General features: G+C 42.2%; 2 protein-coding genes across 2 annotated transcripts in view; one reads left to right on the top strand and one right to left on the bottom strand.

Moving 5' to 3' along the window:
- Nucleotides 1-11,391, top strand: part of SARC_02288 (hypothetical protein) — an 18,741-nt gene extending 7,350 nt beyond the window's left edge. The window contains exons 10-23 of the mRNA XM_014303954.1: nucleotides 678-906; nucleotides 1,192-1,289; nucleotides 1,830-2,150; nucleotides 3,114-3,218; nucleotides 3,726-3,888; nucleotides 4,184-4,373; nucleotides 5,598-5,773; nucleotides 6,146-6,242; nucleotides 6,679-6,855; nucleotides 8,103-8,244; nucleotides 8,645-8,796; nucleotides 9,747-9,863; nucleotides 10,272-10,362; nucleotides 10,907-11,391. Coding sequence (XP_014159429.1) covers nucleotides 678-906; nucleotides 1,192-1,289; nucleotides 1,830-2,150; nucleotides 3,114-3,218; nucleotides 3,726-3,888; nucleotides 4,184-4,373; nucleotides 5,598-5,773; nucleotides 6,146-6,242; nucleotides 6,679-6,855; nucleotides 8,103-8,244; nucleotides 8,645-8,796; nucleotides 9,747-9,863; nucleotides 10,272-10,362; nucleotides 10,907-10,948 — 2,100 coding nt within the window. The 3' untranslated portion in view covers nucleotides 10,949-11,391. The remainder of the gene's footprint in view (nucleotides 1-677; nucleotides 907-1,191; nucleotides 1,290-1,829; nucleotides 2,151-3,113; nucleotides 3,219-3,725; nucleotides 3,889-4,183; nucleotides 4,374-5,597; nucleotides 5,774-6,145; nucleotides 6,243-6,678; nucleotides 6,856-8,102; nucleotides 8,245-8,644; nucleotides 8,797-9,746; nucleotides 9,864-10,271; nucleotides 10,363-10,906) is intronic.
- Nucleotides 11,392-12,019: 628 nt separating this feature from the next.
- On the bottom strand, nucleotides 12,020-17,111 carry SARC_02287 (hypothetical protein; the record flags this gene model as incomplete). Its single annotated transcript, XM_014303953.1, has 3 exons — nucleotides 12,020-12,716; nucleotides 12,763-16,396; nucleotides 16,435-17,111. 3 exons carry the CDS (start codon nucleotides 17,109-17,111, stop codon nucleotides 12,063-12,065), a joined length of 4,965 nt encoding a protein of 1,654 aa, XP_014159428.1. The 3' UTR covers nucleotides 12,020-12,062.
- Nucleotides 17,112-17,227: the final 116 nt, after the last annotated feature.

The following is a 17,227-nucleotide window of genomic DNA, read 5'->3' as shown; positions in this document are numbered from 1 at the left end:
ATTATTATATATATATATATATTAGTTATAGTATATATATATATATATATATATATATATATATATATATATATATATATATATATATATATATATATATATATATATTTATACATATATATAAGCAATAAGCATATATATGTTTGGTGTGTTTAAGTGCACCAGGTGTGAGCATGCAAGTCTATCTGAGGATTGTAGGTATATTTGTGCTTATGTGGTTCCCTTGATATATTGCACAACTTCTTTGGCGATTTCGTCGTGGTATGCGTATATTGATGCTGAGCGCTCTCTGCATTTAGTCAGACATAACCGATTTTGACGAAAATACATGTCTTCCTTTTTTATTTCATACTCCGTGTGCGCCTTGTTTTATGTCGGTGTCGGCAATCAGCTGTATTTAGAATACTTCATTTCATCAAATCATGAATGAAGGGGTACTCGATAGAGAGTCAACCACTACTGCCCTATATACGCACGACCCTGGAAATTTTCAACGGCTTGTCTGGTTCTATGTCCTTTATAAAATGAATGTCCCAAAATGCAGAGAAAAATTACCACGAGCTTCGGACGTTTTCCCCGATCACGCGATTTTGTTCACAATTCGGTGCCATTACATCAAATGCCGACCCATGCAATTTCGGATATTCACCCCAATCACCGCCCTATTTTGCCCACAGTTTGAACCTCCTGTATTAAAAGCCAAACCGGCTGTGCGTAAGGGTCCGTTTGTGCTCAAACCATTGCCACTGGACGCACCGCAACGTCTCGCATTGGCACTGCAAGCGTTCACGCGCATTCTGCACAACGAGGAGCCTTTGCTCTCCACAGGACAATGCCACAAGCGAGTGGCCCTGATAGTCAAGATGGCTTCCATGACCATGCGCCTCAGCGCTCCCCCTGCTCAGGGTATGTGTGTGGGGGGGGGGAGTATGCATGTGTGTGTATAGGTGTATGAACGCGTATTTGTAGGTGTGGATGTGTGTGTATAGGTGTATGAACGCGCATTTGTAGGTGTGGGTGTGTGCTTCTTTGCGTATAGTTTTATATGTATTTGTGCTTCTTTTACGTATAGTCAAAGGTAATGGCTATGAATATAGTATATACAAATATATATATATATATGTGTGTGTGTATATCATCATACCAGCTATCTCTGATCCTGTCTGTTCCGTCTCTTTAACCTATCTGCAGTCAAAGGCGAGGCATCAGAAGTGCAGGAGACTGACGTGGCCCCCGAAAACGATCCCTTCGCAAACGCACTGCTGCAGTTTATACTGGCGGACTTCAAGGTATACACATACAATATATTGCTCAAAATACTTGTGTACAGTTTATACTGGCGGACTTCAAGGTATACACATACAATATATTGCTCAAAATACTTGTGTACATTAGTTTAAATCAGTTGTCTATACACTGCACGACTTAAAATGGTTGTATATATAATACATAGCTCAAATATATATCTCTATCTCTCTCTCTATAAATAATATATATATATATATATAATTATATATCTATATATATATATATGTGTGTGTGTGTGTGTGTGTGTGCGTGTGTTTCATAGTTTATAACAATTATTTCTACATTTTATTGTTCAAAAATCGTAATTCTGTCACATAGTCCAAAACAGCTATATGTATAGATGAATGCTGTAATACATCTGTGCATACCCTCTAAAACTTGACCGAAGTATTATTTACGAATCACGCTGGCTGTCTGCTGTGCTGTCACTAATTGTATGTTTTTCGCCCTCCCTCCGCACTTGTCATCTATTCTCCTCTCCGCTCATCCCATTCCCCTACAAACCCTCGTGCATCCATCAGCGAGGCTTTGAGTTGCTGCTTATATGGCTGTATCAAGAATACCGCAACGCCGAGCTCTTCGCAGTGTACGGTATTCCCGTTGCTATGGATATTGACCAATCAGATGACACGAATATTAAAATCGAGCCAGAGTCGCCCCAAAAGACCCAACGGTACGGCTACAAGCGGTTCGACTACTTCCTGATGCAGGCTGTGTTGGCGTGTAAGGATATACTCACACCTAAAGACCGTATGTTCACACGGCTTATTCTGGAATCACCCCGGATAACACCTGGTGTGCTCGAGGTCGTGAGAGATTACTGCCACTCGGAAGAATACTCGGTAGGTGGTACTAGTGATTGTTTCTGTGGGTATATACCTACATATTGTTTTATACATACTAATTCAAAAGTAGGATTCCCAAATATAGCACGCTCACCCACATACATATAGCTGTATACAAACTTATTCAAAAGTTTGATTCCCAGATGTAACACGCTCATACATGTTATAGTGCCATTCAGTTTTGCCAATATCCACAAATATATCCATTTTCATCTGATGAAGGCTGCATCGAGAAGCCAGAAGAGCGGCTGTATGAATTCCAGCGCAAAAGCTCGGTGACTCAGTTACTACGTATAGTTCACATGTTTTTCTTGTCTCAATGTCAATACACTACATGCATTGTCTGCTTTGTGTTTCCATGTAGACCCTCGCCGTGAGTGCAATCCGTTATATCTTGTATTGTCGCCGCAGTACTGCATCCATAACAAACTCTCTGTGCATTGCATACGGGACACTCACTGGGTTTCACCTAGCAATTTCTGTACAGTATCGATATCCTGTTTGTCGTTCTAGATACAAATATCTCACGAGTATCTCGCCACAGTTTCATCCTGTTGTCATATTCAGCTAAAAGCACAGTTACTGTGTATGTATCGCACTACACGCATACCCTCATATGGTCTTGGGAATATCCGTTTCATTTACTCCCATACAAATATACTCTTCAGATGGTTGTCCTAGCATAAACAAATTGTCGGCACTTGTGTATTTCCACACTAACCAGCACTTGGCGTACTCTCCGACATCGTCTCAACAGATTATCCGTCGTTATATTTACATATTGCTTAAATATTCCCATATTCATTATATACTCCCATGTGAGTTATATACCGCCGTACAATTTATATACTCCCATATTATTTATATACTCACATATTAATCATAGACTCCCACATTGCTTACCTTATCCTAATTTATATATACTCATACTCTCATACCTATGTATACCTATTTTAACAGGCGCTTGGTGTGGCGACCGTGCGTGATCTGATCGTACATCGCGTGCCTGACAGGATACCCGCTCTCAGACTTCTGCTCGAGTGCACCAACTCGCCGGATGCTGCGGTAAGTTCATGGGTAGCTGTGTATACACATAGGTAGGTGTATGTACTTGATGTGAATATCGAGATATGCACATGAACAGCTACATATATATAGTTCCTGTCGATGCGAATCATCAAGTTTGCATCATCTGTGTCCTGTAGTGCGAATTGCATGTGCGAATTACATGGCAAAAGAGGCCAAACTGTTATATATCATAGTATGTTACACAGGTGCATAGACAGTGCACCTTGTGTGATAGGACCAATCGATGGGCGTGTGGGAAGCCTCAACTGTATGTAAGCATATGCAAATCTGAAAATATATACGTATACGAATATCGTTTCGCGGAGCCTTGTAGATTTAATGTAGATTGACCGTGCTGTATAACAATTATCGCTACTCGACTGACTGAAATCGTTAGCGTGCAGTTCCGTCAGTATCCGTTCCATTCTCTCGCTCTATACCTTTCACATGACATAATTCCTGTGCCAATCAACCCCTCAATTCTTAACCCTGAAAACGCCACAGATGTCGCGAACGAATGCCATCATCAACATCAAGAAAATATACAGCACCATTCCCAGTGTACGGGACCACATCGAATCATTTGCCATCGAGAACTTCAGGCAACTACTGCCCGAACACCCCAGCAAAGCAATCTACGTCGCACCCGCTCCAGAACAACCCAACGGTATGGCGCTGCACTCTGTGACATGCGTATATCATCTGCTTATAGTGTGCACAGTTACACATCGCTATACTTCACACAGTCACGACCAGTACCCACATCATCTGGTTGTGGTTTATCATCTGGTTGTGGTTTTCGGTCGACTTCGCATGTATGGCTATTGATTTCATGGCTATTACCACCCACCCCACCATTCATATGCGCTGGCAATAGAATACACAAGTCATTCAGAGTGGCCAAGCTCTTGGCTATGGTACACACTATCACTTTTCAAATGTCCACTATGCCACTACAATAGATGCAGAAGCAGAGGACAGTCAGAACCCGCAGAAAGAGACTACATCGGAAACGGACCCATCAGTGCACCCAAGTGAAAAGGAAAAGAACCGGTCCAGCTCCAAACCCTCATCTGATACAGGTGCGGACAGTGCTATGCAGGTGGACACGGTCAAGACCGAGCCAGAAGACAGCCTAGTCAACGACGATCAGTATGTAGTTTCTTTTCTCGCATCGTACATATCCTGCAGATGGGCGTGGGAACACTCACTCGCCCATCCAGTACTTGACTTCTAAATAAGTTTTAACCAGATACTGAGGTGTTACAGTATATGGGTAAGGTTTTGATATGGTCCTGTCACTAACCCTCGACAGCTCACACCTTGTATATGGCCAGTGTCCAGCTACTGAAATCCTACAGTGTGTGCATCAAAAGTAGGAACGGTACAGTCACGGAACTTTTACAGTACTCCTGCAGTCTTCCAGTAAATGATTAGGGCTTGAGCCATCAACCTCTTTCAGTAAACGTAAGCTACAGCTCTTGCAGTATCCGCATACTCGAGTTACTTATCCCATATAGTATATCCTGGGTCGGTTGTACGTCCACCACCCCATCTCGCACAAAGCACATCAGAGTGAGCCTGGCAACTACATATCGCCATACCCAGCCATTGAGCTATAGGGCAGTGGGGTATGCTGGGACACTCATTCACTTCATTGCGCCTGTCGTACCGTTAATGTCTCTGCTATATCACTTGTCAAAATCTTTGTGCTAATGATTATATATGGCAGAACAACATACCACGGCTATGGTACAGACGCAACGATGCTCGACACTACAGACCAAACATCTATTCCCTAGACTTACGTCTTCGCATCCAGGATCGGTTTTGACTGAAACGTATATTACTTCACAATTGATTGTATCCACTTCTTGTGCACTTCAAATACATCAACATATACACTTATATATTTAGATATATATATATATATATATATATATACATCCACTATATATATATATATATATATATATATACTCGAACTACCTGACAGTACGTATAACTTGCTATATTTAAGTACCTATACACATCTATATCCTTACCCACAACTTATCAATATTCACCATAACTCTACTTCATTATACATAACTTATCTATTATAAACATAACATACATATATAGATCACTACCCAAACTATGTACCCTTAATAACTCATGTACTTTAAAAAATTTAATCAATTTACCTCTCTAACCCACCACTAGCATACAACCATACGTTTTATCACTTATATTCACTTGCCTTCTCATTCATGAAGCCTAACCTCCCTCAACTTTTTTCCACCTACTGAGACCTACTATATATATATATATATATGATTGTCTGTATACGTATATGATGTTACTTACATGATAGCACCGTCTCTCCGTATACAGAGTGCTGGAATGGAATGACGCGAGTATCGAGCTGTGCTGTCTACTGTATTATGCGCTGTGTGTGACCAATACCAGTTTACTGGGGGGCGTATTCGCACTCTACTGTCAGTGCAGCAACAAGAAGGTACAGGCAGGCATCCGTCGCAACATCGACACACTTGTGCGTCACATCGGAGGTAAGCTTCAAGAAAAGGGGTTCACTATCCGGTCTCCAATATAAAGTTTTTTCCTCGCTTCCCACGTGTGTCGGACCTTTATATATATATATATATGTGTGCGTGTGTGTGTGTGAGTATGTATGTATATATTTATTAATATATATATATATATACATATATATATATATATATATACATATATATATATATATATATGTGTGTGTGTGTGTGTATGTGTGTATATGTATATATATATATATATAATTGGTTAAAAGTATAGAGAATCATAGTAAGCATTCCGGAAAAAAGGAATAATACTAGTCGCATGTAGACACAATCGTATATATTTTGACTGAACCCATATCCTCTGATGTTTGTATGGAATATCAGCCGATAATGAAGATTTACAAGCAGTCATTCGTGATTATCCCGAAGGCGCTGATCACTTAGTACTCAAGGCGCTCAACATCGTTACTCAGGCCTCCAGGTACGTCCTGGTACAAGCCAGTGTAGGTTTTTGTCGAGTGTGCATAATTACGCAATGCTAGTGCACTTATACACATGTGTACTTCACCCGACAACATAAGGAGACATATTCACATTTTTGTGGATGTGTTAATCGCAATCCTTTGATTGTAGCACTCTCACACCAGCTATTAGTTCTGCTGTAATGCTGTGGTGAGCTATTTGTCTCCATACGTGAAGTTTAGTTCCCGTGTAGTGTAAGTTTATTTATAAACCAATGGCAACGTGCCCGTGCTGCGCCTTGGAGGATTGCTTAAGGTATATCTTCATCGCTCTTGTATGTGTGTTACATGGTCTCATTGGATGTGAACAAGCGTATAGATAAGTCTACATAAACGTTCGAGATTTCATACCAATCAACCACTATCACACCTTCAACGATACACGCCGTATTGCAGGAAGGATGGCACGTTACCCATAGCTCTAGTAGAGATCGCCCGAGAAAAGTTCCAGTCCACCAACAACATACATTTCCTCATCCAAGTGCTGGCGGGGCTTAACCGAGACGATATAGTCACTAATCTCGGTGCAATGCTGGGAATCAACGAGGCAGTTACCAAAGATGTGCTAGATAGGTAGAGTCTGTGCTACAGTTTGCTGTGCTTGTGTTGGAGTATAGCAAATGGATGTGTACGTACGTGTGTATATATAAGTAGTATTGACGAATGTATATACTGCTGTTGAGCGTCTTTGTTGTGGTTATCGTCCGATACGTGTTTGTCTGCTTCTGCTTGTGTGGATGTGCAACAACCAAGGCTAAACGACTCTGCCATCAATTGATCGAAGCACCAGGAATTCATAGGGCCGTGACTAAGCACTTGATATACATCTCGTGTCACTACTTATATATATATATATATGTACGTATGTATATATGTATGTATGTATGTATATATATATATATATATACTTATATACATATATATATCATGCATTTATATATGTATATGTATATATATATATGTATATGTATGTATGTATGTATATATATATATATTTATATATATATAACAGTATATATGTATATCTGCACAATATATATATCCACATCTATATCCCTCTGTATATATTATTGTATTATTGATATTAATATTATCATATATATATGTCTGTTTGTATATATCTGTATATCAGTATGTATATATATATATCTGTATATCTGTATATCTGTATATCTGTATATCTGTATATCTGTATAAAATATATATCTACATCGATATATATATGTATATGTATATATATATATATATATATATATATGTATATATAAATATATATATATAACTGTATATATAAATCTGTATATCAGTATATATATATATGTGTGTGTGTGTGTATATATATGTATGTCTGTGTCTGTGTATTTCTACACACACATAAGTAATATATACATATACCTATACATATATATATATGTCTGTGTGTGTGTGTGTACGTATATATTATATATATATGTGTATATGTATATATAAATAGACACACACATATCTATATATATGTATGTATATATATATATGTATGTATATATATATATGTATGTATATATATATATATATATATATATGTAATTTTATATATATATATGTATGTATATATATGTATATGTATATATATATATGTGTGTGTATGTATGTATATATGTATGTATATTTATACATATATATGTATGTATGTATATATGTACGTATGTATATATATGTATATCTGTATATATGTAAATATATAATATCTATTTATACATATATATATATATCTGTATATATATAATATATAATATTCACATGCGTAGTGCTTACTTCTTTGATCATATTTTTCTGCTCAGATTGCTTGCGCCGTATGGCTCCGGAGGTAGTGGGAACGGGTCTATCACACCGGCAGATCTACTCATAGCCATACATGAGCTCCGGCCTGCTAACAAACAGAAGCAGAAGAACATAATTTTCGCACACCGCTACTGTTTCGAGGTACATAAAACAAAGAGACGTGAATGTGTACTATTTCACCCGTCATATACATTTTCTCAACCAGCGCACGTTTTAGCGGATATGTATGTATCTATAATATTTACTTCGTTCGCGAAGTACGTAGTATGTACATGTACATATATATATATATATATATATATATATAACTATGGACATACAGAGTGTATAGTACATGAATTTCGTGCCCTAACTGTATTCTTCAAGTTGACTATTATAGGTGAGAGTGGTGCTGTTGTCGGAGGTGTCGGGTGTGACTATCTAGCTAAACTTTACACGCTTGTTCTCTTCTTTTACAAACATAGATACCCATATACGCATATGAATAAACCTTTTTTTTTATGTTCAACATTTCTGTCGTGTATCTCTAAAAATCCTGCAGAAGAAGGACGTGCTGTCGCCCGAGGTGTTGGGTGTTGCCATTCAGCAGATGGTAGACACTGTACCGTTGTCGCCTATGCTTATGTTGACGGTCATTAAGAGTGTGGAGGCCTATCCCAAAATGCAGGATTTCGTTCTTTCCATTCTAACACGGTAAGCGCTGTACGATAGATAGACTACACTAGTGTGATATATATATCTATATATATATATATATCTAGATCTATATATCTATATATATCCTGATCTATATATATATATATATATATATATATATATTTCTCTTCGGACAGGTGAGTTTTGCTTACGTGGTTGATTAACGATACCCAAGCGATGTATAAATGGCAGCGATAGGTGAACAATACCCTTGTATCTAATACACACGGCCATGTGATATATAATTATCGCTTTTACATGTATTTGTATTCCGTAATGATTCTGTACACCGTGATTGAAGTCCTTCACATAGAGTGTGTGCTGTTTGTTTGCGTTATAACTATGCTTGCATCGTGGTCGGACTCCAGGAATTGTCTTGGCATGCGTGGGTTCATTGTGTATTCTGTATTGGTTGCAATTTGTATCGTCATTTACATACGTTGTATAGGGTTTTTAGGTAGGGCTTTCTAAAGAAATGCTTACTGCCTAAAGAAAGACAGGCTATGTAAAATGGTTTGGATTTGCACTGTTTGGTGCATCCTGACTGCAATTGTCTCGTATCGCGCATCTCCCTGCTATGCTGCGGTGTTGTGTGCGATGCATTGTGTCTGCAGAAATTGCGGAGTGTACTCCCAGTATACTCCTCGAATAGTTTCAATTCTGAGTCCCTGTTCGTATGAACATGCCTTCTCCTGACCTGAAGCCTAAGTCACCTCGCACAAGTACTCTCGCCTGTCTCTGCATTCACCCCCTGCCCTGCACTTTCCTGTACATGGATGCTCTTACATATCTACGCGTTGCCTCCTTATCATACACTAACCAATATGTAAGTTATCGTACACGTGTACGTAGTCACTCCGTCTAGCCGTACCATGGCATAGGTACTCTCACATGCCTACGAACATCTGCCCTTCTCTATGTTAAATATTATGTGTTCGCACACACAGGTTGATCAGCAAAAGTATATGGAATACGGGGTCGCTGTGGAAGGGCTGGATCAAATGCTGTACGTCGCAGCAGATGCAACCGCAGAGTTATTCGGTGCTGTTGCAGTTGCCGTATCGGTACGTAGATGCTTATGTTTCAAGGGCTAAATTTGCAGAAGTGAACCGAAGCATAACTCATGTCTATCTATTTGATTAACAATAGCAAACTTATGTAATCTTCTCTCGTTTGCTGTTCGTAATTACGCATGCCCACTTCACATACACAAATACTTGGCTTTATATCCACTATTTTGTGTGATGGTTGTGTTGATAATTACATCACACATGCCACTCACTGCTGAAGTGAACCGAGGCATAACTCAATGTCTATTTCATTAACATTAGCAACGCTTATGTAATCTTCTCTTGTTTGCTGTTCGCAATTACGCATGCCCATTGTTTCTTTATATACACAAATACTTGACTTTACATCCACTATTTTGTGTGGTGGTTGTGTTGATACATTATATCACACATGCCACGCAGGCAGCTTAAAGAGATCCTAGAGCAACAGACCAACTTGGGCGATGAGCTGGTGAAATACGTGAAGGGTCTACCCATCCTGCAGCAAAACCAGGTGAGTTTCGTCAAGGAATACCGCAGTTTCCTAGTGACTGTTTGTACTACGAACTTAAATTGTATTCACATAGTATTATAATTAGGTTACATTCTCATAAACTATAGCAGATTAGAGGCGTACAATTCGGATCTAGGTACGAACAGTATTACATTTCCATTCCGTAGTGTGTGTTCGTCTGTGTGCGTGTGTATCTGTGTGTTTGTGCTTGTATTTGTGTGTGCATGTACGTTTTGTATATGTATATGTAAATGTGTATATATACGTGTATATGTATACATATAGCATATGTACACGTATATGTACATGTATTTTTATATACATGTACATGTACGTGTATATGTATTTATAATATATATCTATATATATATATATATAGATATAGAGATAAATTATATATATATATATATATTCGTATGTTTATCAACGGACATACAGGAATGTTCGTATGGAAACATACCCCGCATTTTAGCCATGTGAATCGATACACGTGGTACCTTGTGCCTAAAAACCCATATTTCAAATTCTTCTTCTGAACGCTCAGGTACCCCGAGATATTCGTCGCACGTTGGGCATCAAATTGTGATAGTTTAGCGCTGATATGTCGATTACGCGCTGCATACCTGCGAGCCACCAAGTGTTACACCGCAGTGAAAGAGTATTAGACAGTGATGTATACATAGTGACCTAATAAAAGATTTAGCTTTTGTCGTAAAGCATGCCGCGTCGTCGTCAAGTTCGCACGAAATGCAATCACGAATATACTGGCGTCAGGACGGAGGAAGAAGTGACAGGCAGCGAATTGAATAGTAACGGAAACGAAGACGGGGAGGAGATTCTCAGAAGTGTTCAAATCACAGAAAACGTTTGGTGGTGTAGAAAGCCCGCGAGAATTCAAAAGCGAACCTCTGCAGGAATATAGCTACAGTAAAGTATTTTCCAATATAAAACCCGAGCACGGTAATAGATAATCCTCAAGGTTCATGTACTAATCGGTTACTTTATATGGCATCTAAATTTTGAATAAATACTACACAATCTCTCTATATACTTCTAGCTAGGTATGCATAACTATAGAACATAAATAGATCGTTGGACACGTGTATTGTTTTATATGTCAATCTATTCTGATTATTTTGGGTGTGACTATATATCTTATTTAAATCTTTGATTGGCTGGGTTGACCAGCGAAACTCATGGTAGAAGCACCATTCGCGAAACCCATAGCGGATTGTTGTGACACTAGAGACTCTTCCTGTTTGCTTCTCTGTGCACGTCGACGCATAACAAGCACGCCAGCGGCAACACAGCCGTAACAGCACAAGCATAGCAAGAGGATAGCGGATCATCATTATGTTGCTCACTTCTTCAAATAAAGTTGTTATTAGAACTACGAAGATTGCCAATTCCCTTTTTTGTCTTTGTAGTTAGTAATAAATATATTGTCACGTATCAGTGTATATAGTCATAGTCATAGTCAAAGTGACATAGTCATAGTCATAGTTATAGTCATAGGTGTAGTATATATATATATATATATATATATATATACGAATGTATATACATCGTTATATATGTGTACAGTATATATACAGTTGAAGTATGCAGGACTATTTAATCTATATGTTTGTTTTTGCAAAGAAGTATTGGTTTAAAAGTCAATTTATTCTAATTATTTCTGGTGTGACTATATATCTTGTTTAAATCTTTGATTGACCAGGTTGACCAGCGAAACTCATGGTAGAAGCACCATTCGCGAACCCCATAGCGGATTGTTGTGACACTAGAGACTCTTCCTGTTTGCTTCTCTGTGCACGTCGGCGCATAACAAGCACGCCAGCGGCAACACAGCAGCAACAGCACAAGCATAGCAAGAGAACAGCGGCAACCGCACCGCCAATCATCATCATGTTGCTCTCTTCCTCATGAGCTGCCGCCGTGGCACCTGCGGCGGCACCGGCGCCAACAGCAGCAGCCTGCGCAAGGTCTTCTGCGGTGTAACGAACACCAGCTTCCTTGTCTACAGCTACCTCGCCCGCATCACGGGTGTTCATACCCTCGAGGGAACGACGACGACGGGCAGATCCATCATCGTAATCAACCAGAACAGTGAAGTTCATGGTGATGGCGTTACCGGTACGGTCTGAGGTGGCACAGGCCATCTGGGATGTAACCTGGAAAGGCATTGAGATGGTCTGGTCGTTTGGCTCGTAGGTCTGACTGAAATCAGCGTTACCAGCGATATCGCCCATGTAGTCCCCAAATGCGGAACAATCACCATCAGTCGTGCGTTCAACGTAGGTCACCTCGGCGTTGTACAGAGATACTCCACTGGCGGAAGTATCATCAGTAATCTGCCAGTATGACATAGCTCCCAAGATCGAAGATGGTCTCGGGCACGGCGTAGTCTGCGGCATCGTATACCTCGATCGACAAGTCGAATAGGGCATCAAGCTCGAACTCCTCTACCTCGCAGAAGTTGTTGGTATCAATGAAGAAGATGACGTTGGGCTGGAAAATCTGAGCGTCAGTCAAAGCGGGACACGCCTGAGGATTGCCGCTGGCGTCCTGTTCCTGGCAAGTAACGATGAGACCCTCAAGCGAGTACTCGCCAGTTAGATCGCACGCCACAAGGTCGAACTCGACATTCTGGATACATTCCGCATCGTCAGCAATACCGTTGCAAGCCGGTTCGAATACATAACTAGAGATGGATCCGACCTCGGCCTCGAAGCTCCCTTCTCTCATGCCAACAATACCGACCAGTCCTCCCTCGATGGTGAAGGGTGAAGGCAAGTGAGTCTCCAAGCGAATCTTGGAGTGATTCCAGCCGTCGAAGAAACCTACATCAACCAAGTTGATAGCGGCCTCAATGTCGAATACAGGGGGCTGGGGTCCACATTCGGGATCGGTGGAATACAAGGTGCACGTAGATGGGCAACCAGCATCAGTGTCTGGGTCACAACCGTTGTGGCTACATGCGGGATCGGTGGAGTATGGTGTGCACTCAGCTGGGCAATCCGCATCAGCAGCGGGGTCACAGCCACCAATGTTACATGCGGGGGCGGTGGAGTATGGGTGGCAGCCTTGAGAACAATCAGGGTCGGAAACAGGATCACAACCTCCTGGGTTACAGGCTGGGTCGGTTGATACAACAACACATGTTACAGGGCAGCCATCGTTCAGTGCCGGATCACATCCAGGGGGGTTGCAGGCCGCCGAGGTCGAGTAAGGGCTGCATGTCGCGGGGCAGTTAGGATCGTTGACGGTGTCACAACCCGGGTTGCAAGCAGGGTCAGCAGAGCCTTCAGTGCAGGTAACGGGACAGTCGGCATCCACACCGGGAGTGCATCCTGGGGGATTGCATGCGGGGGCTGTGGAGTAAGGGTTGCAAGTGGCGGGGCAATTGGGATCCACTCCGGGATCGCAACCAGCGGGGATCACAGAGAGCGTGTACAGGAATGGGGGTAGAGTGGCAGGGTTACTGTCCACAATAACGGTAGAAACTACTCCATCAACGGGGTCACTGTGATCGGGATCGTCAGTCATGTGAACATCACCAATGATGGAAGTGGTGTTGAGCGGAGCAACAACGGTGTAAACTGCGGCAGGAAGATCAGTGAAAACGAACTTTCCTTGCTCATCGGTTTGTGTGGTTGCCACAACGAAACCAGTAGAATCCTGAAGTTCAACGGTCACATCATTGATAGGCACTAGAGTGTTAGCGATGAGCGTCTCACCAGTGAGACTACCAAGGTGGACAGCGACAGGTACATCATATTTATAAGGGGGCACAACTGTGGCCGTGTTGGGTTCATCGACGATCACAACAGTGTGACCGTCTACATTGTCATCAGGATCAGTGGTAAGAACGATGCCACCTCCTAGATTCAAGGGCACATCAACATAGTGCTCTCCTTGAAGGACGTCATCGAAAGTGTACTCACCGTTGGGGCCGGTGGTAGTGATTTGAGTGGGCTCACCGTTCTGGGGAATGAGGGTAACTGGAACATTCTCGATGGGAGTTCCATCCTCCATAGTGACAGTTCCGGTAATCGAGTTCTCTTGTGTTAGAACGAAGTTGACATCACTGATCGACTCGCCTCGGAAATCAACGGGTGATTGACCGTTCAGCACCTTAAGACCTTCGGCATCGAACTCATCGGTATGTAGCAAGTACTCATCAGGCTTAGTGATCGTGACAGTGTACACGTCAACGTTGAAGATGTCCTCGAACTTGTAGTTACCGTCAATATCAGTAATTGTGGTCTCAACAGTCTCTCCATTGGCGCTGACGAGAGATACCTCTACACCTGCAATCATTTCATCACGTGTGTTACGGACATTACCAGCAATGGTGGCTGGCGGTGTGTATCCGAAATTGACATTTTTTATCTCGGTTCCAGGGGTTACGAACAAAGGAGTATCAGTTCCACTCTTGGTGGGGTCGTGGTAATCCTTTGTTAGAATCGATGTTGGGTCGTTGGGGTTCTCAGGGGGAGTGTCGACGATGTAAGTTGTTCCTGGGATGACTTCCAAGAAGGTGTATGTTCCGTCGGGACCGGTTGTGGTGGTTGCAATCACTTCGTTGGTAAGAGGGTCGGTTAGCTCGACAGTCACTCCTTCGATTGGTTCACCAGTAGTAGTTGTATATAGCTTACCGGTGATGTTGCTTGTGGGGTCAACTGGTGCTGGTGGTGCAACGTAGTGGAAATCAACGTTCGCGACAGAGTTGGCAGTGGGAGAAATGGACACAGAGTAAAGACCATCAAGGGCACCATCACTCTCCTCGAAAGGCTCATCTTCAAGAACATCATCGAACAGACTGATCTCAGGAGCAATGACCTGGTAGTCTTGAGGGGATGTGCTCAACTTAACGAAAGCGTATCGTCCCTCGCTATCAGTAACAGTAGAACCGACAACTTCACCGGCACCGTTCTTAAGCTGAACTGGCTCGCCAATGAGAGGGGTATCGAAATCTCCAGCCGTAAGTCGACCAGTAATGGTACCTTCATTGTCGTAAGGGAACACACCAGCATTGCTTGTCTGACCTCTGGTTACTACCACGCTCGTTTCTCCATCAATAACGGGGTCGGGATCTCCAACAAGTTCAACCGTTCCATATGTGGGATCAGTGACCACAGGAACAATCTTAACAGTGAATGGTCCCTCAGATACCTCAATGAAAGAGACAACTCCAAGCTCGTTGGTCAACTGAGTGTCTACAACAGTACCTGTCTGGTCAATAAGCTCCGCTGGTACTCCAACCAACGGGTTTCCGGTGGCAGCGTGGATTGCTTTGGCGGTAACAGAGCCGGTAATGGGACCTGTGTATGGGTTACATTCCGGTGCTGTTGAATACATGTTACACTCTGCGGGACATCCGTAGTGTTGCTCAGGGTCAGTGGGGTCACAGCCTCCTGGGTTACACTCGGGTAGCGTTGAACCTTCCGAACAAGTCTCGGGACAGTCTTTGATAACATCAGGATCGCAACCTCCAGGGTTGTAGCACTCGGGCTCAGTGGAATAGATATGACACTGCGGGGGACAATAAATATTTGTCTCGATGGTGCATCCATTGGGCTGACAGGCAGGGTCAACTGAACCAGGTCTGCAAGACACCGGACAGTTCTCATCCACATCGGGATCGCAACCACCAGTGTTGCACTCGGGCTCGGTGGAACCTAGTGCACATTCTCTTGGACAACTGGGGTTGGTGTCGGGATCACAACCACCTGGGTAGCATGAAGGGTCAGTTGAGTACAGGTTGCAGGTGGGTGGACACAAAGAATCAGTTGCGGGGTCACATCCGTCAGGATAGCAAGCTGGATCTGTCGAGTATATGTGGCAAGTTTCAGGACAGTCTTGGGTGGCTGTTGGGTCGCAACCGGTGGGTTGGCAGCCTACGGCTTGCGAACCAGGGTAGCAGTTCGCCGGACAGTCAGCATCGCTGGTGGGATCGCATCCGAATGTGTTGTTCCACTTGGAGTTGATTGTGGCTGCGACGTTTGCAACAGTGTCAATTTGTTGGTCACTGCGTTTCCTTCACGCACAACGGGGATACGTAGGTACTCGGCATCATCAATCTTTTCGACGAATTCATCCCACTGGGCTTCGATATCTGCTTCGTACGAGGTGAATCGGCCATATTCTTTGATAGTGGTGCCACATCCGTTGGGATGTGCTCCCCCGAGTTTATTGAAGGCTACACTGAAATCCAACTCTGAGCGACAACTTCCCATCAGCTTGTAGACCCCGCCAGACATCTTGTCTGGGTGGTCTACGGCGTAGTGACAATCCTCGAAATAAAAATCATTGAGCTTTCGCTCGTTGTGCCAAACGCCGACATCGGTTCTGAGATTAACGTTGTTGTTTCGAACATAAGCCTCGAGGATCTCGATACTGAAATTGGCTTGCAAAGCATACGGTTCACCAAGACTGCATGATGTTCCACCGACCGTGGATACACTAATTTTATCTAGCGTGGAGGCATATCCTTGCATGTTGCCGAATGCGAACACGGCGTCCGCGGCAGACCCGACAACAAAATTTGCACCTTCACCAATCACTTCCAGTTTCTTGTCTAATACAATAGGTGATGTGACAACATAGTCTCCTGCTGCTAGCTCAACGGTATCACCATCCGCGGCATTTGCAAATACATCTTGGTAATCTAAACTATTGGCGGCAAGGTTGGCCCCTGTAACGGAAGCCGTTAGGGCACTCAATACAGTAGCGCTATACTTCATAGTGCGGTTGTTGATCAATACTAACTTCTACTCACGCTACAACTGTATGTTTAGGATGTTGAAGAAATATATATATATATATATATATATATATATAGTTATATATAATAATATAA

Source organism: Sphaeroforma arctica (genome assembly GCF_001186125.1).
Source record: "Sphaeroforma arctica JP610 unplaced genomic scaffold supercont1.101, whole genome shotgun sequence".
Lineage (NCBI taxonomy): Eukaryota > Ichthyosporea > Ichthyophonida > Sphaeroforma > Sphaeroforma arctica.
Note: the sequence above shows the minus strand (reverse complement) of the source record. Positions and strands in the feature narration are given on the sequence as shown.